At 35.7% G+C, this 25,679-nt stretch overlaps 2 protein-coding genes across 3 annotated transcripts; both read right to left on the reverse strand.

Moving 5' to 3' along the window:
* DEFB133 (defensin beta 133) lies at positions 238-4,869 on the reverse strand. Of its 2 annotated transcripts, none has more exons than XM_021098813.1 (2): positions 4,313-4,431; positions 238-1,279 (listed from the first exon to the last, which is right to left on the reverse strand). In XM_021098813.1, the coding sequence occupies exons 1-2, from the start codon at positions 4,368-4,370 to the stop codon at positions 1,086-1,088; spliced, it is 252 nt and encodes an 83-aa protein (XP_020954472.1). In that variant the 5' UTR covers positions 4,371-4,431; the 3' UTR covers positions 238-1,085. The 2 variants fall into 2 exon arrangements, 1 of the variants encoding a protein (XP_020954472.1); XR_002345754.1 differs by having other exon boundaries at positions 1,147-1,279; positions 4,158-4,869.
* Positions 12,055-22,992, reverse strand: DEFB114 (defensin beta 114). Its single transcript, NM_001129973.1, is given in 2 exon segments — positions 12,055-12,778; positions 22,904-22,992. Coding segments are annotated over 2 exon segments (210 nt in total). The 5' UTR covers positions 22,962-22,992; the 3' UTR covers positions 12,055-12,626.

The following is a 25,679-nucleotide window of genomic DNA, read 5'->3' on the forward strand; positions in this document are numbered from 1 at the left end:
ATAAATTGGAGGCTTGGCAAAGCTAATTTATCTTGCCTTTTCCCCTTTATCGGAGGTCCACAACTATTGCTCATAAATGAGTTTCTGGGTGAAATAAGAGTGCTTTTGTTGTTTTGTTTTCCTTTTTTTTTTTTTTTTTTTTTTGAGAAAAATTGAAATTGGAAGTTGCCTAAGACAGTATAGCCAAAAGTAGAAAAAGGATTGCTGGGACCTCCTGAGAAAGAAGAGAACAAAGTCTCACTATACTGTCTCATCTGAGATTCAAATTTATTGAAACCTGTTAGAATTTCCACTGATAAGGTACAAAAATCAGACACCCAGAAAACAAAATTTCATCTGGCGGAGAGAGAGATGGGGCCACCAGACAGAAACAGAGGCACTAGTGCCATCATTTTTGCTACAGTTGTCACTGATGTTCTTCAGCAGCTAAGGGCTAGGTAATGATCTCCTTGGCAGGCATCCATTAAGAATCACTGTCACAACAGGTTTCTGACTCCCCAGCAAGCTGGCCTGTTCTCCAGTTCCCACCACATCCTACGGTTGTGGCTTTTCCCAGTTTTTTATCATGTGTTTGAGTTTTGACTTCAGAGCTGGAATAGAACAAGCTTGGCTGACGACTTGGGCAAGACTGCTAGTGTTGATGAACTTTAGTGGCTAGGACTCATTTCCACATATGGTCTCTTTTTAAAATTCCTCATTTGAGAGAACAGAGACATACAACAGAAGAATTTAACTGACTCCTGTACTTCTTGCTTGCCGTGCCGCCAGTCCCTTGATCCATAACTGGATGAATATCCTATTTGTTCCATTTCTTTGGTCTCTTTCCACTTCTTGCTCCTTTGGAGAAATTTGGATACTTTTGAATTGAAGGGTCCTGGTGATAATTTTTTGGTGTCAATTAGCATTCTTTTGTCAGTTCATAAAGAACAAATGTCTGAGATGATGAAATGTTTTCATAGAAGCGCTCGGTATATTGGCCATCTCCCAATATCGTCAGGCCCTTTGAAGAGAACCTAGTTCTTCAAATGATGCCATGTGACCAAGAAAGCAATATGAACTATGTAGGAGTGGTTAGTAGTTCAGGCTTATTTGTTACCCTTCCTGATATTCCCTGCATTTTGTTTTTCAGGGATGCTGAGTTTTACTTCAGACTTCTCCATGCAACAGTTGGCATTTAGTTTTGTGCAGAAACTAACAGGCGTTTCTAGATCATGGCATGCGCGTCTACATTTGCCTTTCTTGATGAAGCAACTATAGGTGTCTTTCATGGCACAATTCCCTATTAAAAGGGGGAAAATCACATAAACCATTTAGACATCATATGTGATGTAGGGCCTCGAACTTGAAATAAATCAGTTGTTGACCTGAAAATTATTTTAGCCTCTGCACATGCTGAGTTTCTACCCTCCACCCCCACCTGCAGTAGGGAATTTCAGAAGTCATTTCTTTTCCTGTTTTTCATAATGATGAACATCTTGTGATATTTCCTGTTTTGTTATCCGCTACCCCTCCAGCTTTTGGCTGGACCCACAAGTGGCTCAAGTTAAGTTTTCTAGGAAAAGGTATAAACAGTTATTGTTAGATCCAGAGTAGCTTTGGGACAGACATCATAGATTGCTAAGGGGACGCATCTGACAGTTTTTTTCCTTTAATGCAAAGGAACTTAAATACAAATCTGGGGGGCTTTAGTATTCACAAATGGGAAAATCAGTTTATGTTTAAATTGCTCTCTTGCTTTTATCTTTAGGACTCCCTTTGAGGAGGAGAATGATTAGAACCCTAGCAGGCACTGGCTTGAGAGAGGTTCTTTGAACACACAAAGCTCCAAGGCTCTCAGGAAGAAGAGGCTGCCATACTAGTGATGACATGCATGACCAGTCTTCGATACGTGAAGAAGGGTACAATGGCTTAGCACCTCTTCGTGTTTTCTCTTCTCAGAGTCCTCTCCTTAATAAAGAACTCAAACCTCCATCATCTAAACATGTACCAGCTGACAAACTCATCCATGTCATGGATAGAAGACTTGCTGTTTGACCTCTTCAAGAAATGTTTGCATTTTTTAAATGGGTCACTAAGGGAGGGAGGCTCCCAAAATAAAAGCATTCAGCACAATGGTGAATTACTACTATTACTACTAGGCATCTGCAAAGAAGGTATATAAACAGTGCTCCTCCTTCTTTCCCTGGAATCTTACTACTTAGGACCCAAATGTGATGGAGTTGATGGTGCTGATAACCCAACATATGGAGGCCCTCTGATTTCAGTACACTTATATTGACATAAACTGCCTGTTACTTTGGAAAACTAGGACTTATAGGAAAAAAGTCAAACCCATATTACATTGGGCTTTTTAGTTTTTTTGGCTATATATTTTAGGCCATGTGATATCACTGCTTCACTGAATAATTAATGATGTCTCTTTATTTGTAATATCTAGAGAAATGTTATTTATTGCCTTTGATGCCAGAGGGAAAAGACATTATTTCACCAGCTTAAAAATGCATCCTCAAATTACATTGTCCTACACGAGGGGTGTGAAGCATGTATGTTGACTTAATTGGAATTTACAAATAACAGAAGATGACAGCTGTCAAGCACCAGTATGAGGAAAAGAATAGCATTATTTAAGTGGCAATTCTAAATTAGCATATTTCCATTAGTAACAAAAACAACAAGTATCTTCTCTGTAGATGACAGGTATTGCATCATATAAAAATTCATGGTTATGCAAAAGAAGGAATTATAGATTTTTCAACTTTTAGATGAAACCATGAACATATACAAGTCTCTTATGTTGCTGAAGATGCTGAAAATGTCATGAAGATTTGCACATGTTTTTCAAAAGTAGTGACATGAGGGACACATGCAAATCATGATAACAAAACTGAAGGTAATATTTTATTACTTGAATGTGGTTATCCGATATACTAATCTTCTTTACTTTAAGGAAACCTTTGTTTGGGGTTAGTAAAAAACAAAACCTGGGCTTTAATTCAATTTGTCCTGTGTGTATACAGATGTAACGCAATATTAATCCTCATGAATTTCATCTAAGAAAATTTATATGTTATAAAATAATTCAAACCATTTGATTATCCAAAACACTTAGGTGTTTGAGTTTTTAAATTTATTCAGTGATAAACTTATTGTGAGAACACTTGGTTTCATTTATTCTATCAAGGAATGGAATTTGAGTTCAATTAGTAAACTATTGAAGTTCTAGGCTACTCCTAAATCAGAAGTCCCTAAAGTTTTTTGTTGTTGCTTGCTTGCTTGTTTTTAAGGTGAGTGGAGTTATTTTCTTAAGGTGTGTTTTTTCACAGTGTTCTTGAATATACATGAAAAATATTTTTTTATCTCAGGCAGCCTGAAATATGTCAAAACATCATTTTCAATGATATCCATCAAGACACATCGCTTGGCTGCTAATCCAACCTAAGGGTGATAAGCACAAAGTTTTGCAAAGGAGGGTACATAGTCCAAGCACATGAAATCCAAAAGAGGAAATAGTGCTTTCAATGTCAAAGAGTTTATCCCTCCAAAATGAGTCACAAAGAAGTGACTTTCTTTCTAAGACAATGTAAAAGTAATTTAAGAAGGATATAATATATTCAATAGTCTATATTAGGCACTTTGCATATTTACATATAAGTAATTGTTATGATAATAGTATGAAGTAGACTTATTATACTTAATTAACAGATGTAGAAATTGATACTGATAGAAAGTTAATGAACTGATAGGGTTATGTCCCCATTAGGTGCAAAAACCAATCTGAGCACAGCGATCAGTTATCCAAAGGCCATGTTCATTTCATTATCTGATTAATAGTAATTGCTATGTCATTGGACCTGCAGTAATAGAGCTATTAAAAGGTTTTTTTTACTCTAAATCAGCTAAAAACACATTTTTATTTTTAAAAATGAGAATTCTCAAAGCACATTGTGCCACATATTATAACCAAATCTATCCTTCAGGGTAAGTTAGTGGGAAATCCACGTTACTGCCCAGGACAGGGTGCCCCATTATTTTCTCAAAGAGCCAGATGATTCTCCTTTAACGTCCGATCTAACTGGTTTTTCTGGATAGCCAGCCTAGGGTGAGAACAAAGCATTTGATCCAGTCCTTAAACTGTGTCCCATAAGGATATGGCTCACCTTTTAGTAGGATCCTGAGTTCCATGATTTTCTCTTGGGATCATCACAAACCACTCTCTTGGAAATTCCGACCCTCCTCTACCTCCAGTCTACATCAACCAAGACCTACCCCTCCGTAAAGATTTTAACCACTCAAATGAACATTTCCATTTTACCTGGTGGCAGTGAGATCAGAAAGAAAAATAAAACAAAGAGAAGGACCGAGATCTTCATGATGGAAGAAAGCCAATCAAATCAGTAGCTCTGAAGTCTTTCAGTAAAAAGAAGGTAGAGAGTGTATCTTTTTATATTTCTCTCCCTGCAGTGAGAGGAATTTAATCATTCATGTTTATCAAAAGTTAACATTCCTATTTAGCAGTGCCTGGGGCAAAAGTGCTGGGCATTGTTTTTCTTTTATCTTGGAAATATAAAAGGCTTATGACATCGCTGATTATCATGATTTTAAATAGTTGTCTAATAATTCCGTATCACTGGGAGTTTCCCACAGGCGGTCTGAGGAGTCTAAATATGAGAATACAATTTTTGCTTTTTTTTTTCTATTTCTTAAAAAGTGATGCAAAAAGAACTACTAAATTTTAAAAGCGGTAGAAATTCTGGTCTATTCTTTTATTTTGACACTAGAACCACCTTTCTCCCTGTGATGATCTATGATCATTATTAAAACCCTCTTCTTCATTATAGAAATAATTATTTACTGCCTCTCACAGGCCATGTAGATCTTAGAGACACAATATACATAAGAAAATTTCACACACACACACACACACACACACACGGCCAAATAACAATATGTAAAATGTAAAATGATGACACCATCAGTAAATGCTTACTAAGTCATTTTAGTAAAAGACTGAATTATTTGAATGGTGTCTGTAAGGAGCTGATTTAATTAGGATTACATACAAGGAATGTTAGCTAAAGATCCAGGTTAAATTTTGCTTTGCTTTGCTTTGGGTGATCTTTTTCTTAGATCTAGGAGTAACAAGATTTTTGGAAAATGTGGCCACCATGTTCATTAAAGAGAAGTGTGAATGAAATGCCCAATTTAAAGGTATTTGATTTCTCTGTTCTTAGAAAGCAAGGAAAGTTTCTCTATTAAATACTTAAAAAAATACAATAAACTCCCTTATGCTTAATTGCTGAAATAAGAAACCTGAACACTGCAAGATTATTCAGTGGCTGTTATATAGGAAATTGCTGAATTCCTAGGGCCAGTCTCTGCAACAAATTTGCAAAAATAGAAGAGGGTCTTCTGAACTATCCTTATTCTTAGGGTATGTTCAAAGTCTTAGTAATTATTAAAAGTGAAGTTAGAGAGCTTCAGATCTGCATGACTCTCAGTTCATAAGCCCTGGCGCTCCTCCAAGACTGATGTTTTTAGGACTTATTCTCCTTCTCAGCAAAGTCATTGCAAAGGCTGCTTTTGCTGCAACAGAGATTACAGAAACAGATGAAAGGAGACATGAGCATGAAAATAGCAAAAGCCCATCTTTCCACATACTGTGAGCTCCTTTCAAAGGACCATAGCCTCTTTTGTATCTGGAAAGAGTGCTTATGTAGGAGTTAGGGTACCTGAGTTCTTTTCCTTGTGTTATTGACTCGCTAAGAAATATTTTTGTCAATGTGTCTACCCAGGCTTCACATCCTTTATCGCTGAACAATGAAAGCTAACATTTGTCCATCATTTACAGGGTAGGAACTGTTTTGAATAATTTATATATATATTAACGTATTCAATCCTTGCAACATCCTATAAGGTAGGTAAAATGATTGTTTCCTATTTATAGATGTGGAAACGGGGATGTAAGGAGATTAAATAAGGTATCCAGTTTTACCTGGTTAATAAATTGTAGTGAAGGGAATTGAACTGAGGATCTTGGATACTAGAGGTGCCTCTCTTGACCACTTCATACAATGTGTAATGAAGATTATCATTAAACTATTTACACCTCACCAGTGAAAACATTATTTTACTCTGATTTCTTCCATTGATCATGGCATGACATAGATTAAAAGGTTTGTAAATGTAAAAGACTAGAAAATTGTAAGTGATGTGATTACTATGAAATCATTGAGATATCGAATCCTGCTAATATGGTTTTCAAAACATAATTTTGTAATTTCTGGAACAGCTTAGTTGAGCTTGTTAAATGTTTTAGGTATTCATGTCGCACATCATTTTAGCTGGTGTTCATAAGGCGAAGCATTGCACCCATCTAATCATTTAATGATCAGTCTGTCACATGTACTGAACAAAAGTACAATAGCAAAGTCTCTTTGTTCTTCAAAGGAAGAAACTTCTTTAAGAACCCCAGAAGGTGAGACTCTGTGTGATATTAGAGTTGTAACATTGATTTCTGATACTTGAACAGATAGGATCGAGGGCATCTTCTTAAGACTAGGTCTCCTAAAAAAAAAAACAGTACAAAGAAGGATAAACCTTATTAGGTACCATAACATACCACAAAGTTACAACAATAAAAATGAGATTGTATTCCTTAAAAATTATATCAATTGATTAACAGGCCCACACATATATTGGTAAGTTTAGTGTATCATGAATATAGCATCTCAAATCTCTGTTGAAAATAAGGCATATTTGGCATATTTATAAATGATAGTAGGATTAGAAACTATCAGAAAAATCTGCAGAAACCCAAGTCTCCTAATATACACTTATATATATATATATATATATATATATATATGTGTGTGTGTATATATATATATATATATATATATACTTTAAAGTAAAAATAATCACATGTGAAATATGTATGAGTCTGTGATTTTGTGTATGTATGTCTATAAAATACATCAAACATTTATACGGAAACATTTTCTAAACTTGTCACAGGGAAGGCCTTTCTAAGCAAGAATAAAAGTCTCAGAAGATAATATGATTTAACTATCCAGAAACTGATAATATCTTGATGGATGAAAAATCAAGCAAATCTTGAATGAAATATTTGCAACACATAATCACCAAAAGTTTGCTATACAAAAGGAATGAGTGCAAAATTATTTTAAAAATACAGCTCATCCTAAAGGAAATTAAGAGGTACTTATAAAAAGGCAAATCATGGGAGAAGAAATACAAAAGTCTAATAAACTTACGCCAAATATTTAACTCACTGAGAATGAGCAAAACATGAATAGATACAATTATGATATTTTTCATAATCACGTGTTGCACTTTTTTGTTCTTTAAAGAGTAATCATGAATGGTGGGCTTATTGTGGAAAAATCGGCAGGACATCCTGGCTATGTAAAAACATTAAAAATGTGCTTGGATTCAGGAATTCCAAAAGTTCATGTTCCTTGTACGGATAGTGTGCCTAAAACCATGTATGAAACTGTGGGAGCACAGATACCTAACGCAACGTAATGAGAAACTGGAAAAATTGAAATGAGCATAACTAAGGAGGTGATTAAAAATATACTTATCATGGCTATACACCAGCATAGACTCAGTAGTCATTAAAAAGATGAATGTAGGAATTCCAGTTGTGGCTCAGCAGTAGCAAACCCAATTAATATCCCTGAGGATGTGGGTTTGATCCCTGGCTCTGCTCAGTGGGTTAAGGATCCTTTGTTGCTGTGGCTGTGGTGTAGGTCAGCCGTAGACCCCTGGAAACTTCCATATGGTGTGGGTGTGGCCATAAAAAGCCAAAAAACAAAAAACAAAAAACAAAAAAACAAAAAAAAAAGAAAGAAAAAAGATGAATATATATGGAGAGAGAGAGAGAATCATTTGTAATATCTTTAGCAGTTTGTGAACTTGTGCATATCAAAGTAAATTGAGACTCTTCATAAATGTCTATAAATATCTTTCTATCTCCAACAGGTGCACCTCATACACGGGAGAATTTGGATCACCTCTTATCCGCTCTTGTGTTTCCAGTGTTTCTGTAGGCATGCTTACCTTCTAAGCTGCTCAAAAATGATTTGGAAAAATAAAAAAGTAGGTTTTAAAATGGTGCTCCTGCTTTTCCCACTTTCAGATCTCAGGTGTGTCTCTCTAAGTAGCAATGAACAAATGCAAAGAAAAGAACAGGAAAATCACTCATTGGGAGTTGGAATACTCTGATAGGATGAAAATAGGTATAAAGTTTCTTTGTCACAGTTCATTACGCTAGAACATATACCACATGGGTAGTCTATCAGGGAAGACCTTATCCTGGACCCTGTTACACCAGGCACTCCCTTACCATCTCTGTACTTTGGAGTATCTTTCCAGAATTTTTCTGAGATCTTTGGACCATGACAGCTGGCAGAGCCATCTGTGTGAGTTCCTTAAGCCCTGACCAGACCTGAATTGGCTCTGGTTATTTTTCTTTCATATAGGTTATCTCTTGACTCCCCATCCTCTCCTAGAAGGCCTGACCAGATACTTCAGGGAGCTCTAGGTTTCATGACTAAAGTTCATCCTAGGGACCCATAATGAGGCCCCATTTGGGCAGGAGGCCTGGCAGGTGAACTGATCTTGCTGGCTGGCATGATATTCTTTTCCAGGAAAAGGAGAGATTGGGCTGCCAAAATGGTGTTGACACCCTAATATTGGGCAATGCTCACTCAGATGGAACATGGAAGGAATGCAAAGATGAGAGCTATCAGTGGTTCATGGCTGCCCTTGGAATTGAGCTGTGAGTTTGCGATCATAAAATAGGGGCTTCTTTCTCTTCTCTGTTTCCATAGCAATGGCACCTCCAGTCTGGAGAACCTAAGGAAGGCACCCGGGGGGGGTAGGTTTCCTTACTTTTTGCTCTACAAACCCACCCTTCTCCTTTATCTGCTGGTGCTCAGAGTGGTCACTCCATTTACCACTTCCCTCTGCAGGTGGACCAGTTGTCAAGTGGTTCTGAGGATGAGTAAGCCCATCTTCTGAGAATTTTCTAAATTGTTGCTCCTCATTTTGAAATGGTATAGCCCTCTGGGTCAGTTGATGTTTTATCTTTCTTCTAATGGATGTGGTGATATTGTTCTCTCCCAGTTTATTCTTAAGCTCTGCTGAAGGAGGAGTAACATTCCTTGCTCAATGAGACAATTCTTGTTCTTCCTTCTTCTAGTATGAGAGTGATTCAAGGAAGGTAGAGGAATGGACAACATTGAAATAGATCCTAAGAACGTGGTGTTTGAGACCTAAGACATTTAAGAAGTAGCTAGAATGTGTGGTACAGCCTACGTGCTATAAAATTCCTAACCGTAACTTTAACGTGATCAGAAAGCAAAGGATCATTCACACCTTTCTTGGCAATCTCAGGAAGACCTGCCTTTGTGGTAATCACCAAAAAAACCCCTCACCATGACATGGGGAGAGTCATTGGAACCCAGCATTCACTGGCAGCAAAATGAATGATGCAACACCATAAAAAGATACATTATTTTAACAAGAACTTGTTTTGAAGAATCATGGCATGATAATAACAGCATTCCCACTTTTGGTTAAGTGTGGGGGAGGCATGAAATTCATGAGGGACAGACATTTGACAATAAAGGACACAGAGAAATATGGCCTGTAAACTATGAATAACCTTCCCAGGCACTAATTGGACAATAGCCAAATGCATAACATGCTTCTTCTATACTTATTATTCTAAAGCTTCATTGATACATGGCTATAGTTCACATGGACACATGGGTTTTGTGTTGCATTTTCAAATCAAGTGATTTTTGTAAACAGCTGCTCTGTAAGAAATATTTTCCTGGGATCCTGTACACCATAGGGGCAGCTCTGCTAAAAAGTTATTTCTGTACATAAGATATTTCTCAAATTAGATGCCAAGAGTTGCCATATAAGAAAAACTGATTTCCAAGAACTAGCATCAAATGTATGTATTACCACTTACAAAATTCTAGTTTCCTTAATTGAGTTAGAGATTACATGCTCTCATTTCCTTTCTATTTCCCTAATGATTTTGTGCAATACTAGAAAATTTCATTTCTTGAACATTTTGTAGAACTCACCAGCAATGCTAAGTAGGTTTGGAGTTACTTTTTGATAAGAATTTTAACTATGATTTAATTTACTAAATACATACAGGATTATTCTTTTGAATTGTTTCCATCTCTTTCCTCAGTTTTAAGTTGTACTTTTAAATATGTATGTCAAGTGCACATATTTTAAAATTTATGGCATGTGGTTACTTATTTCTATTTTTAAAAATTTTATTCATTTATTTTTTTGTCTTTTTGGAGCTGCACCCATGGCATATGTAGTTTCCCAGGATAGGGGTCAAATGGGAGCTGTAGCCACTGGCCTATGCCTCAGCCACAGCAACGCCAGATCTGAGCCTCATTTTTGACCAACACCGCAGCTCACATCAATGCCGAATCTGTAACTCACTGAGTGAGGCCAGGGATTGAACCCGCGACCTCATGGTTCCTAGTCAGATTCGTTTCCACTGTGTCAGGACAGGAACTCCCATATTATTTTCAATATCTGCAGAAACTAGAGGTCCCGTCATGGCTTAGTGGTTAACTAGTGGATACTAGTCAGGTTCATTACCACGAGCCACAATGGGAACACCCAAGCTTTACGATTTTGTAAACATCGTAGGAGGACAGAATTTAAAAAGCCTCAGTAAACACGGGCAGACTATAATTTCCAAAGTGGTATATCCATCCTGCCTTACATTCTCTTCTAACTGTGTAACTGACATTCCTCCTACTAAGCTGGGAGTCTATGGGTATTCCTCAAATTTGGGTGGGAGTTTGTGTCTACCCTAAACAATGCAGTACAGTCAACCAGTGCCTGGTTTTTTGTCTCTCCAAATGTTCAACCCTAGAACTGCACCACTCTGTGAGTAAGCACAAGCCAATGGGAGATTCTCCCGGGAGAGAAATTGAGTTCCCTCCCAAGAGCTTGTACCAGCGTGCTGCCACCTGAGACAACATGCACATTCTCCACATTTACTTAAACCTTCATATGGTTGCAACTCAAATATTCACAACAATCTCAGAGAGGCCCTGACCTGAGCTCTCTCAGCCAAGCGACTGTTCAATTCCTGACTTGTAGAAACCATGAAAAACAATTGATAGTTATTTGTTTTCAAGACACTAGGTTTGGAGTGATTTTTTTTTCCTTATGGAATTAGATAAATACTAAAATACTTCTGCTCACTCTACTATATTCTCCAAAATTCTCCTTTAGGCATTTTCGGTTTGGATGGAAAGCAGAATTTCCAAGTAGAAGTTCCCAGAAGGAAACTGCAAAAGATCATGGAGAGCCTTGGAGAGAATAGGATTTGGGGATTTTTATGTGCTGAACTAAAGAAAGAACAGAGGCCCAAGGACTAAAATTGAGGGAACATCCACAATTAGTGATCTGGATTATGACGAAAATTCAACTTTAAATTTTTTTTTTAAAGCGATAATCTTGGGCCAGTATTTAAGTTAAAGACCATGATGATTAAAAATATGTTTGGGGACCTTGTAGAATATTGATAAAGGGTTGACTTATCCTTGTTTTTTAGCTAAAAACCAAATTCTAGTCTTCATGTTTCTTTTCTTTTAACACTAAAGAGATTCTTTGTGTTGTCTAGATTTTATATGGAGATTTTGATGCATTTTCCCATCCCATCCAGACCTAAGTAGGAAAAAAAGCAGAGCTTATATTTTGTGAGTCTAAACTATCCAAAATTCAGATTGTATTTAAACCCAGTTTAATAATACAGGAGACCTTTGAACAAAGAAGGATTTAGGGGTCCCCATTCTCCACACAGCTGAAAGTCTACATGTAGTTTATCGTTGGCCCTCGTAGGCACAGTTCTTTTATAGTTGGTGCTTTGTATGCACAGTTCCTCTGTATCTTTGTATCCTTTGTATTGGTGGTTTTGCATCCCTGAATTCAAACAACTTGCATGGTAGAGTACTACTGAAGAAAGCTGGCACGTAAGTAGACCTCGCAATTCCAATCTGTGTTGTTCCAGGGTCAAGTGTATCAGCATGAGATAGTATTAAAATAATATGTCTTTTTGAATGAAAAGGACCTTGGGAGAAGAGGCAGAAGGCCAGTGAGCATCACCATGCTCTACTGAAGCTCTAGCATTCATCTTGTACTTAAGTTTCCCATCTCTTCAAGTCAATAATGTGATTATTTAGACAATTGATAAGCCTATGAGTATTAATTTTCATGAATTAAATTTGTAGTGAAGTTGTAGTTAAGTTGGGAAATGTTCAACTGTGTACATTTAGGTAAACCACTGACACATCAAAAATCATCCTACATGGATGCAAACATGGTATTCATGATAAGAAATTAATATGAAATATGCCTCTATTAAAGCTCCAGCCCAGAGAAGATTAGAAGACCCTACCTCATTCCATTGAAAATGTAATTAACATCTACAAAGGAAAATAGTGATATCAGCTTATGCATTTGTTTATTACAGACCTTCTAATTACATTCCTACACCTCTCTGTACTGGTGCACACATTGCATCTTTGGTCAGAGGTACATCTTCCTTTTCAAGATAAATCTTCTTCAAACGCCCTCTGAATGCAGCATATCTTACTTGGTGAGTAACATATATCAATCTGCTTTTCAATTTTATAACAACGTGTTCTACATTGACCGTACATTTTTGAGCATCGTTCAGGATCCACCAAGGTACATATGGCTGCAGTAAAAGAAGAGTAATTGAAATTACTGATCACTTATTTGAGAACATATCATTTATGACTACAAAAAGTACTTTGTGTACATTGTAACAAATTTGTAATATACCAAAAATAAAAAGACAGTAAAAAGTATTACATATATTCATTATATATAAAGTCGAAATGTTTTTAATTAATATAGGATTAAATTTTATGACACATATTATTCTCCTTAACAATATTCAAGATTTTTAGAACTACATAAAATTCCCTTGAAATTATATATGACAATTTATCAACTTTCATTACATTGTATTTAAAATTTTACCATTTTAAAGTTAAAGATAAGAAAAGTTGTAGTCCATATTTTACTATTTAGATGATTTATATTTAGGATAATTTGTAAAAGAAAGAGTTTTATTCTAGTGCTCATAGTTTATATACTGCCACCAACACTATATTTAAACTTTAGCCCCAAATAAAATGATATCCATTGAAATTTTAATTTTTATGTCTTTGGTTATTTATTTTGAACAACTTTCCTTTCTTTTTCTTTATTTAATTGTTTATATTCTTTGCTTGTTATGCTATTGGCATAATTTTTTTGTTAATGAATTCATTAGAGATCTTTTTATTTTCTACCTTATTTTTTAAGACTATTTTTTAGAGCAGTTTTAGATATATACAGACAAAATTAAGAGGAAGGTATAAAGATTTTCCATATATCCCCCAGCCCCATCCATGCATAACCTTCCTCATTATAAATATCTTTTTATTATCAGAATAGTACATTTTTCTTAATGGTGATGAACCTACATTGAAGCATCATAATCACCCCCAATCCATATTTTACTTTGATTCACTCTTGGTGCTATACAGTATGTATAATGATATATATCTGTTATTATAATATCATACAGAATATTTTTACTGCACTAAAAATTTTCTGATCCCACATTGCTGTGTTTGTGGTGGGCAGCTGCAGCTCCAATTCTACATCCTGGAAACTTTCAGGAGCCATAAATGTGCTCCTGAAAGGCAAAAAAAAATTCTGGGTCTGCCTATTTCTCTTTTCCCTTACTTCTCTGATAGCCTTCACATTTTCCATTGTCTTCCTAATTTTGTCTCTTCTATAATGTCATGTATTTGGAATCACAGATTCCTTTTCAAATTGACTTCTTTCATTTAGTAATACACATTTGAAGTTTCCGCCTATTTTTTTCATGGCTTAATAGCTCATTTCTTTTTAGCACTGAATAATGTTTCATTGTCTGGATGCACCACAGTTTATTCATTCACCCTCTGAAGGACATCTTGGATGCTTTCAAGTTTTGGAAATTATGAATAAAGTTGCTTAGACATACATGTGTGAATTTTTGTGTGGTCATAAGTTTTCAACTGCTTTGAGTTAATACCAAGGAACAAGATTGCTGGATTACATGGTAACAGAATGTTTGTTTTTGTAAAAACTGCTAAACCGTCTTCCAGAGTGACTGTACTTGCTGCAGTTCCACCAGCAATACATGAAAGTTCCTGTGCTCCACATCCTCACCAGGATTTGGTGAGGTATTGTCACCAAAATGTTGTCAGTATTTTGGATTTTGGCCATTCCAATAAGCATGAGACAGCATGTGATTATTTTAATTTTCATTCATCTGATAGCATATTATGTGACTTATCCTTTTGTATGCTTACTTGCCATATATGTCTTCTTTGGTGAGACTACAGTCTTCGATCCGTTTTTGGACTGGTTTTTTTCTTACCGTTGAGTTTTAAGAGTTCTTTACGCTTTTTGAGTAATAGACCTTAACCAGATGTGTCTACTGCCAATATTTCTCCCAGTCTGTGGCTTTCTATTATCTTGTTATTGTCTTTGAGAGCAGACATTTTAAATTTTAATGAAGTATACATTATCAATTCTTTCTTTGATGGATCATCCTTTGGTATCATTGCCATACCCAAGGATGGCTACTTTTTTTTTTTTCTATGTAATCTTCTAGCTGGGTAGCTTTGTGTTTTAATTTAGTCTATGATCTATTTTAAGTCAGTTTTTTGGTGGCCGGTAGGGTCCGTGTCTAATTTCTTTTTTTTTTTTTTGCATGCGGATGTCCAGTTGTTCCAATATCATTTATTGATATTTGCTCCTTGTATTTCCTTTGATCCTTTATTGAAGATCAGTCGAATATATTTATGGGATATAAATAAATTCTGGGCTCTCTATCCTGTTCCATTGATCTTTTTGTCATTTTTTTCCTCCATTGGTACTAATAATCATCTTGATTTTTGTGGCCTTATAGTAAGTCTTAACGTAGTTCCTGTTCTCCAACTTTGATTTTCTCTGAAGAGAGAATTTCTATTATTGATTTTAGATGGTCCTTTTCTAACACATTCATTTAAAGTTATTAATTTCCCTCCAAACACTGCTTTTTGCTGTATGCCACATATTTGGTAAGGTTTTGTTTCATCCTCATTTCATTGAAAATAGCCTTATATTTCTGTTGAGATTTCTTCTTTGACCCACGTGTTTACTAAGAAATGTGTTGTTTAATCTCCATGTATTTGGGGATTTTCCAGTTACCTTGCTGTTAGCAATTTCTAGTTTTGTTGTGTTCTGACAGAATGCATTGTGTAATTTCTATTGTTCTATCTTTGTTAAGATCCGTTTTATGGCCCAGCTGTGTTCTGTTCTGATGAATGCTCCATGTGCGCTTGAGCAGAAGGTGTACTCTACTCTTGGTGGATCGAAGTGGTTTAAAGATGTCAATTATATCCGGAAGATAGATTGTGTTTTTGAGTTTAACAATGCCCATATGAATTTTCTGCCTGTTAGGTCTGTCTCTGAGAAAGGGCTTTTGAAGTCTCCAAAAATGATAATGAATTTATCTCTATTTCCTTCCAGTTCTATCCATTTTTTTTTTTTTTGCCTCACATAGTTTTATGCTCTGTTGTCAGATGCAAACATATTAAGGATTGTCTTGTTTTCTTGGAGAATTACCAAAAAGTCTTTTTATATTAAGGATAATAACTTTTATCTGTGATATTTATCACACACTTTTTTGCATAGTTGGTGGTGGTGTTGAGAAGTCAGCTTGCAATTTGGTATTTGGTCCTTTGAAAGTGATTTCCTGTTTTCCTTCCCTTTCCTTCCTTGCTTCCTTCCTTTTTTCTTTGTTCTTTTCCTTTCCTGTTTCCTTTATCTTTCCCTCTCTTCCTCCAGTATTTTTTTCTATTTTTCAATAATTAATTTACCCTTGTTTCCTTCCAGATAATTTCTTCTGATTTGTCTTTCATCTTCATTAAATATCTCACTAATATTGAGATATTAGTCTCATTGACTTCGCTTTACCTGTTTCTTATGTATTTTATTTTGCTTCATTTTTCAGTCCTGGAGTCTTGTTGTTTTTTGTTATAGTTTTTATTTTTACACATGTTTTTAATCTTGTTTTTATTTATTTAAACAAATTACACTTAGTTATTTTATTTATTTATTTGGCTGCTCCCACAGTATGTGGAGTTCCCAGGCCAGGGATTTAAACTGTGCCACAGCAGCGACTCCAGCCCCTGCCCTGACAATGCTGGATCCTTAAGCTGCTTACACATTCTTATTTTAAAGACTTGGTCTGATAACTCCATTATCTGGATCCTCCATTAATCTGTCCATTTATGTGTTGCTTTTTGATTTTTGATTGGAGAATCTTATTTTCATTTCTTCTTGATTATTTTTGTGTTATATGCATAGTCAAAAATTTGGGAAGTAACTCGAGGGCCAGAAAAATATTCTCTCTCCAGAAATGATTTATTATTATTATTATTATTGCTGGTGGGTAGAACCACCAACCAACCTGCTTGGATGATCTTAAGCCATTTATAGAATTTAAAGTAATGTGAGAGTGCTCACTAGTCTTTAGGACAACTGAACTAATTGCAGACCCTCTGTATGCGCCCGTCCATGGCCCTGCAGCTGCTCTGCCTGGCCCTGCTGTGGGCTGTCAGCTCCACAGCTGCCTCCCTGGCTTTCCCCTTCATCCTCATCCTCACAGTGCCTCTCCACATTGTGGTGTTCACTGAGCGGGAGATGAAATGGCTGGTTGCTGATGAGGCAGAGCAGGTGTCAGATGAGGGGGAGCGTGTGGGCGAGTACCATGAGATGCTGGTGCCTGTGTAGCTGCACGCCGAGGGACGGATGGACAGAGGAAACAGGGGCTGGGGAGGGCTCTCTCCCCCCTCACCCCTCCTTGCCTTAATTAAGTAATAATTTAAAGTCTCCTTACCCCACTCCCCACACCCTGCAGTAAAATGCTTTAGCCCCCACTTAAAAAATACATAAAAATTAAAAAAAAAAAAACCCAACATCCCCAAACATAGGCCTTTTTTAAAAATAGATTTTGGAGGGATCCAAATCTAAAACTTGCCAGTTTTTCCATAGTTCTCCTTCCTTCTCAGGCTCTGAATTACAATTTTTGTCCCAGAAGTAGCATAGGATTATCAGATTTCTGCTTTTCTCCTGCCTCTTCAAGAATGGTTGAAAAATTTCTATCAACCAGATCTGTTAACTATGTAATTTTTCTTTAATTGTTAATTGAACTGTTAACTCTATAATGTTTTTTAAGTAAAACTTTTTGTTTTTTTTAAATTTTTTAAAGTTTTATTGAAGTATAGTTGATTTACAATGCCGTGATAATTTCTGCTATACAACAAAGTGACTCTACAATGCTTTTAAACAGAGTTTTTTCTTTTCTTTCTGTTCATCTATGCCTCTCAGTGGAGAAGCTATATTTAAAAACTGTTATAATTTTATAGTATGTTTTAATATCAGATTGCTATATGAAATAGACTATTATAATTTTATACTGTTTTAACAGCTGATAGAAGAGTTCCTGTCGTGCAGCAGAAACGAATCTGACCAGGGACCATGAGGTTGCAGGTTCGATCCCTGGCCTAGCTCAGTGGGTTAAGGATCTGGTTTTGCCATGAGCTGTGGTGTAGTTGGCAGATGTGGCTCAGACCTGATGTTGCTGTGGCTGTGGCATGTGCCAGCAGCTTTAGCTCTGATTGGACCCCTAGCCTGGGAACCTCCATATGCCGCAGGTGTGGCCCTAAAAAGCAAAGCAAAACAAAACAAAACATCAGCTGATGGAGCAAACAAATCACTTTTCTTATTTTTCAAAATCCTTGTGTGGTATAGATTGATAGTCCTTTCAAACTGCAGAGTGAAGATGGGTTTATAGTCATGGACTTTGAGCTTGAATTTTAATGCTGCCATTTATTAGCTATGGAACTTTGAGTAAGCTACTTACTCAAGTTCTGGGAGCCTTAGTTGCCCCACTTGTAAAGTGGAGACAGTAGTAGTACCATGTAGTTCATGGTCTTTTTGAGACATGATGAGTTCATATGTATGTTTACAATGGTGGAAGATAATAACTTCTGACAGATTAAGAACTGTAATTAAATGGTAAACAAAAGACTTTAGTTGAAACTAAATCATTATTCAGTACAACTTTTAGGCCACATGGTGGGCTCTATTCTGGAGATAAAACAAAGAGATGCTTATTCTAGAGTTGAAAGAGGACATGATATGTTTGGGTCCCCAAATAAATAATAATGAAAATAGTTTTTGTTCATTGAAAACCTATGAGTCAGTTATTGTTTTAAATATTTTGTAGGCATTATCTCATTCAATTATTATAAAACGTAGAGGTAGATGCTGTTCAGATTCAAAAACCTGAGGATTTGGGTGACTAAATAATTTTCCCTAGGATGCAAAACTAATGCATGCTTAACCCAGAACTTAATCTTAAATTGTTCTAAATCCAGAATCATACTTTAAATATTTAATCCATGGTTTCTACCTTGAAAAATTTGGAAATTGATTCATGAAAATTATTCAGCCAGTATCTGAATATTGCCTCAAATTAGATACTTCTTGCAATAGATCTGGTTGTCCCTAAGAGCCTTAATTATTTAAAAATTAAAAAAAATTCCAGTCTTATAAAAATTGGAAGTGTTTAATTAATGACAAATAAAAGGGATTCTGGTAAAATTAATATTTACATGTGTAAAGAATCATTGGTATTACATTCTTGGTAATTCTCTCTCTATACTTAATAAGTGCTTTTCCAGGCTGCAATCTGAATAGAAAAAATTCTACCTTAGGCAAATTAAAATAAAATCATTCTGGCTCCTTTATTTGGAATTTTAGAAATCAATTCCATTTACTTTGACATGTCTTAATTCAAAGTTTTGATAATTGGGAATTTTATCTCACTTTCTGTTCCCCATCTCTTACCCACTTCTTATTCAGATCTTAGGATTAAACTTTTTTTCTATTCCTGAAATATTATCAGTTTGGCAAGAATTATACTTACTCTTATCTTATGACTTGCACTATGACTTGCACACTTAGCTAAACAATAAAATCCTGACCACATTGATAAGGTTATTTATTATTGTGGGTTTTGCTTTTTTCCCAACAATTTTATCATGTTTCTCAAGTAACAAAATTGTCTTGGTGACTGATTCTACTTACTTGTAAACTTAATAAAACTTGAAGCACAAAGACTGATACTCTCTTTTTACCAACATTTCAACACAGAGGAATGACTCTCCTTCACAATTTTAGGTTCAGCCTCTCATTCCCCTTGCAATGGGTCACTAAGCTGCCAAGGCCACCATGTTTCTGCCATTGGAGATCCACAGTCTATTCTAAGACTTCTTAAGAACTGGCTACACCAGAGCACTACCTTTTGTTCCTTCTCCTCTACTTTTTCTCCTTTCCTTTTCCTTTCAACTTCCTTCCTTCCTTCCTTCCTTCCTTCCTTCCTTCCTTCCTTCCTTCCTTCCTTCCTTTCTTTCTTTCTTTCTTTCTTTCTTTCTTTCTTTCTTTCTTTCTTTCTTTCTCTCTCTCTCTTTCTTTCTTTCTTTCTTTCTCTCTTTCTTTCCTTCTTTCCTTCTTTCCTTCCTTCTTTCCTTCTTTCCTTCTTTCTTTCCTTCTTTCCTTCCTTCTTTCCTTCTTTCCCTTCCTTCTTTCTTTCTTTCTTTCTTTCTTTCTTTCTTTCTTTCTTTCTTTCTTTCTTTCTTTCTCTTCCTTCCTTCCTTCCTTCCTTCCTTCCTTCCTTCCTTTCTTTCTTTCTTTCTTTCTTTCTTTCTTTCTTTCTTTCTTTCTTTCTTTCTTTCTTTCTTTCTTTCTTTCTTTCTTTCTTTCTTTTTCTTTCTTCTTTCCACTTCTTTTACTTGAAATATTGCAATACAACATTCAGTGTGATACTTACTTAAATTGTTTCTTTTAATCTTTTCAAAACCTTATAAACTCTCTCTCTCTCTCTCTTTTTTTTTTTAGGCCACACCCAGGGCATGTGGAAACTCTGGACCAGGGTGGAAGCCCAAGTCACAGCAGCGAACCCTAGCTGCTGCAGTGACAATGCCAGATCCTTAACCCACTGCACTGCAAGGGAACTCCTCAAACATTATAAACTTAATGATATTACCATCCATGATGCCAGTTAAGAGAACTAAAGCTTTTTTTTTTATAGTTACAAAGTAGGCTTGGGTCCTCATATAAACCCTAATCTATCTAACGGCAAGCTCACTCTAGAAACTACTGTCGTATGCAATGTTCAACTGTCTCTATGGATTATTTTATGCTTGCACTTCCCTTAAAATACTTTTATGTTTTAGCCAACATTGATATTGGTCTCTATCATGTTATGACTGGTTTCTCTAGCATTGTATCCCTGTTTGGACTGGTCATCTTCCATCTTCATAAAGTACTCATTTAGATTGGACATTTTTCATTGCTTCTTTTGTGACTTTAAGGTCTTACCAATAGTCAAACCACACTATTGTGTAACTAATTTGTACTACTCAATGAACTCCTTCAAAACCACCCACTCTGACATCTGGTGTTACCCTTCCTGATTTTTTTTTTTAAATCTATCAAAGGCCAAATATAGAGCATTCTCTTGATTCCAGCTGACATTATAACTTAGTATCTGTTAGAATGATCAAAGGGAGAAGGAAAGACTGTGGTCGTATTCATAGACCAAGTGTCTTCATAGGCTTCTTCAGAGTTTTCTGCAATGCGAATAAATGTAGAGTTTGATGGTATAGACCCGATACACCTGAAGTGTAGTCGTCTTCCCACATGACCTCAGTGCTTTTGATAAAATTATCTATTCAGCCTTTTATTTAACCTCGGTGCCTTCTATTATAGGAAGTTTGATGTCATATAAAGAACAAATATGCTGGGATCTGAAAAGCCTGGATTTGCATGCCCCTTATCACAGATATTTATATAAGTATGAACTTGAAACACGATATTTTATGTCACTTTCCACTCTGTTAAAAGGGGCAATGACAGCTGTCTCACAATGTTATCTAGAAGATCAGATTAGATACCTACACGGAAAGTTATGGAATGGTGTTTGGTACATACTAGACACTCATATTTGCTTCTTGTTTTCCCTTTCTTTCGCTCACCTTCCAAAATCTAAACACCCCTAATTTCAAAACTCTTCATCAGAGAATTTAGGATATTCTCCCAAATTTCCAGTATGGCCATGATTGCACCAGTCTTACACTTTAAAACATGCTAACATAAACCTTCTAACTGAAGCAAATCCATTGATTAATCTGGGTTTAGTCATCTAGCTTGTAAGTATTCCTAGAGAATTACTGTGCCTTTTATTTCTGTTTCCTCAAGAGTCCAGGATTTTGCACAGTAGTTTACTAGGCACTCAATGTTAGACAGTTATTGACTGACACACTAGTACCATGTACATCAACTCATCCCTTAATCATATTTGAGGTCCTCACATACTCAGGTCCCTTTCATTATTAATAAAAACCATAACAATGGCAAACCTATAATAGTAATAATAGTAATAGTACCTAAATTTTTAAACTAATTTTCTGTTTATAGAGCTACTTTTCAATACATTATTTCAGTAAATCTTAACTGAGGTGCATATAATTAATTGGCACAAACTTTTATGTCAGATATTTCATTTTTTATAATTTTTACTTAAATTCTCTGAGCAAGGTTCACAAGCTTTTGAGTAGGAAGCTAGTAATGAATCTAGATTTTCTAAGTTTAATTTCAGTTCTGGATTCATTACTAGCTTCCTACTCAAAAGCTTGTGAACCTTGCTCAGAGAATATAAATAAAAATTATAAAAAAAATCTGTTTCTAATACATGTCACACCTTTAGAACTTTCAATTCTCCAGGGGCAAATTAGAACATTTTGGGGCATAAATTTATATCTCCCTTTTTAGAGAGTCTGGATTGCCTTGGTGGCTATACCCAACTTAGAATAGATTTACAAGGAGATCCTGCTGAATAGCATTGAGAACTTTGTCTAGATACTCATGTTGCAACAGAACAAAGGGCGGGGGAAAAAATGTAATTGTAATGTATACATGTAAGGATAACCTGACCCCCTTGCTGTACAGTGGGAAAATAAAAAAATTATAAAAAAAATAATAATAGTAATAATTGCATCATAAAAAATAGTTAATTTTGGTGTTAAAAAAAAAGAATAGCATGTAGACACAACACCAGGGGCTTTGTTGTACTACATATTGTGATCATTTATTTTTAACTGATTCATAAAACCATTGCTATATTCCTTTCCTAATGTTTTAAGTAATTCAACAAAGATTTTTGAGGTACTATTTCTTTTCTTTCTTTTCTATTCCTATGGTGTCTCATTTCCAGCATATTCTGAGACTACATCCTGGATTACTTTATAGATTTTTGTTATTGATATCTTAAGAGTTATGTACTGTTGTTCTTACTCCAATCATCTTCCCTGAGGTCCAATTGATTGTGAAGTCTTCACTGATATAAGAATAAATAAATTTAAGAAATTATGATTTTCTTAGTAATTTGAATGTCTAAAGAAAAAGACACCCAAAAGAATTTCACCTTAATCGACTTATGTTACCTGCATTTTAACTTTCAAAATGAGATAAAGTACATTAGTAAAATACTATTCTAAATGAGAAAACCGAGATTCAACATAATGAAGAGACTCTTTAATTGAAAAGATTGGGTTAAGAATATGCATTTTCTAATTCATATTTTACCATTTCTATTTTTAGCTAGAAGCTGTAGGATATATACAAACACATCAGAAGCATCTATTACCTGGTAGAATGAAGGTCATATAACAGAGAAAATGAAGAAGATAGTAAAAGATCTTCATTCTGTAGAAAGAAGCTGCCAAAGGATTTTGGTAATAACTAGAACACTTTCCAAAAGCCAAGAGACATTTACTATTTATAGTTTTCTAATAGAAGAACAGCTCTTTATCCGGATATTGTTTTAAGTCTGTGTACTTATCTCTGCTCCACTGACTAGGGTTGTGGGCAGAATCACCCAAATTGAAAATACTCGAAATTAAGTAATCTTTAGAGAGGAATCTCTATGAAGAAGACAATTGTAAACAGGAGATTTTTGTATCAACGGTGATCAATTAAATACCAACACAAGGATCATGCACAGAGTGGGCTTAAGAGAATTATATACCATTTTAGATGTAAAACAACTGAACATTACTATGACAGTTAAACTCTTGAGTTTGTTTTAAAATATATTCCAATCACTAATCTGGTATGCAAACTCATCAATATGTTGATATATTCAAAAGCCTACCTTATATCAATGATTCATTTACCAAAGTCCAGATATTATATCTCATTTTTCCATTGATTTTTATTACATTTTTAAAACATGTGAATTGAATATTTATACAGCTTTGCTTTTTCCTAGAAAAGTCCAATGGTGTCCACTTGTTTTATAGTTTTTATCACAGTAATACATATACTTAATAAATATTGAAAAAAATAACTTGTAATGGATATAAATAATTTCCTACCTCAGTTTCCTTATTTTATGTCTTCTGGTTGCTATCAACATAAGAATTTGTCTGGCTTGGAAACCACAGAGTATATATTTTGGTTTCCACTAGGGGGAAAAAAAAGGATTTAGACCACTTATAGTTTCTCTTGTAATGTCCTTCTCCTCAAATATTTGGAAGTTACGTTAAGATATCAGTAGATTATCTTTAAATATTTAAATACTTTATTTTTTTCCCACCATCTTTAGTCACAGCATTAACCTTTTTCTATTTAAATGAAGATATTAGCCCTCTAACCATTCAAGCCAACATTGATTCTTCAAATCCAAGTATGCAGTATATCTTTCCATCTGTTTGTGTCTTCCCTTTCTTTCACCAGCATTCTTTTTGTTTTCAGACATTTCTTAATTTTTAATATAACCGTTTAATTCATTAATTAATCTTTTTAGGGCTGCACCATGACATACAAAGGTTCCCAGTCTAGGGGTTGAATCAGAGCTGTAGACACAGGCCTACACCACAGCCACAGCAATGTGGGATCTGAGCCACATCTGCGACCTACACCACAGCTCATGGCAATGCCGGATCCTTAACTCAGTGAGTGAGGCCAGGGATGGAACCTTCGTCCTCATGGATGCTAGTCAGAGTCATATCTTCTGAGCCACAATAGGAACTCAAATATAACCATTTGAAAAGATAATGGTTATCATCTTGAGCTGTCTTTTTGTCTCTTTCTCTGCTGTTCCTGTGTATCACTGTGTCTCTGTCTCTGGTTCTGTCTCTCTCATCACTTGTTCGAAGAGAAATAACAGACTATGCTATGAGAATCCTTATGGGATAACCCAGATTATGGCCTTTGAATTTGTAACCTTCTATTTTACAATATGTAAAGAACTGAAGACCTGGAGTTCCCGTTGTGGCACAGTGGTTAACGAATCTGACTAGGAACCATGAGGTTGCGGGTTCGATCCCTGCCCTTGCTAAGTGGGTTAACCATCCGGCGTTGCCGTGAGCTGTGGTGTAGGTTGCAGATGCGGCTCGGATCCTGCGTTGCTGTGGCTCTGGCGTAGGCTGCGGGCTACAGCTCCGATTCGACCCCTAGCCTGGGAACCTCCATATGCCGCGGGAGCAGCCCCCGAAAATAGCAAAAAGACAAAAAACAAAAAACCTGAAGCCCTAAGTCCAGTAGCTTTCAAGAATGAAGCCTACCAACGACATGAGTGAGTTTAGAAGATCCTTCAGCCCTGTTGAGTATAGATATTTCTTTAGCTCAGGCCACCTACGTAAGTGGAAATTCATCAGACATCTTGGGACAAAAGCACCAAGCCAAGCTGTTCCTGGGATCCTACTCACAGAATCTATGAGATGAGGAGTTCCCATCTTGGCTCAGTGGTAACAAACCTGACTAATATTCATGAGGACACGGGTTTGATCCTTGGTCTTACTTGGCGAGTTAAGGATTCAGCGTTGCTATGAGCTGTGGTGTAGGTCACAGATGCAGCTTGGATCTGGCATTGTTGTGGCTGTGGTGTAGGCTGGCAGCTGCAGCTCCAATTCGACCCCTAGCCTGGGAACTTCTATATGCTGCAGGTGTGGCCCTAAAAAAGCTAAAAAATAAAAAAGAATCTATGATTTTTTAAAAGCTGTCACTTATTGGGGTCATTTGTTATATAGAAACAGATAATTACTACAACAGCTTGTCCTAAAATCTTTGCCTTTTAATTGTTATAGTCACTATATTATTTATATTTAATAAAATTATATTATGATTGTATTTAAATCTGCTCTCTTGTATTTGTTTTCTACTTGTTCTCTCTACTTTTGTTCACTTTTCTTTCCTTTCCTGTCTGTGTATTTTTTTATGATTACATTTTATCTATCCCATGGGCTGTATATATTTTCTGTCCTTTCCTTAGGGTCTGTAGTATAGGTCTCTAACTATCACTTATAATATAAGGGTCTTAAAATCCCTTACTTCTATTTTCCCTTTCCTATGATTTGAGCTATTATTGTCATTTATTTCCCTCTACAGTGCTATAAACTGCATGATATATGATTACTTTT

Source organism: Sus scrofa, chromosome 7 (assembly GCF_000003025.6).
Source record: "Sus scrofa isolate TJ Tabasco breed Duroc chromosome 7, Sscrofa11.1, whole genome shotgun sequence".
NCBI classification, from domain to species: Eukaryota; Metazoa; Chordata; class Mammalia; order Artiodactyla; family Suidae; genus Sus; species Sus scrofa.

What these genes read in the sequence shown, in the direction of transcription:
- DEFB133 (XM_021098813.1), bottom strand. Translation starts at nt 4,370, where the DNA reads ATGAAGATCTCGGTCCTTCTCTTTGTTTTATTTTTCTTTCTGATCTCA. An exon ending in TCTGATCTCACTGCCACCAG is followed by an intron (nt 1,280 to 4,312) that starts GTAAAATGGAAA and finishes CCCTTTTAATAG; the next exon opens with GGAATTGTGCCATGAAAGAC.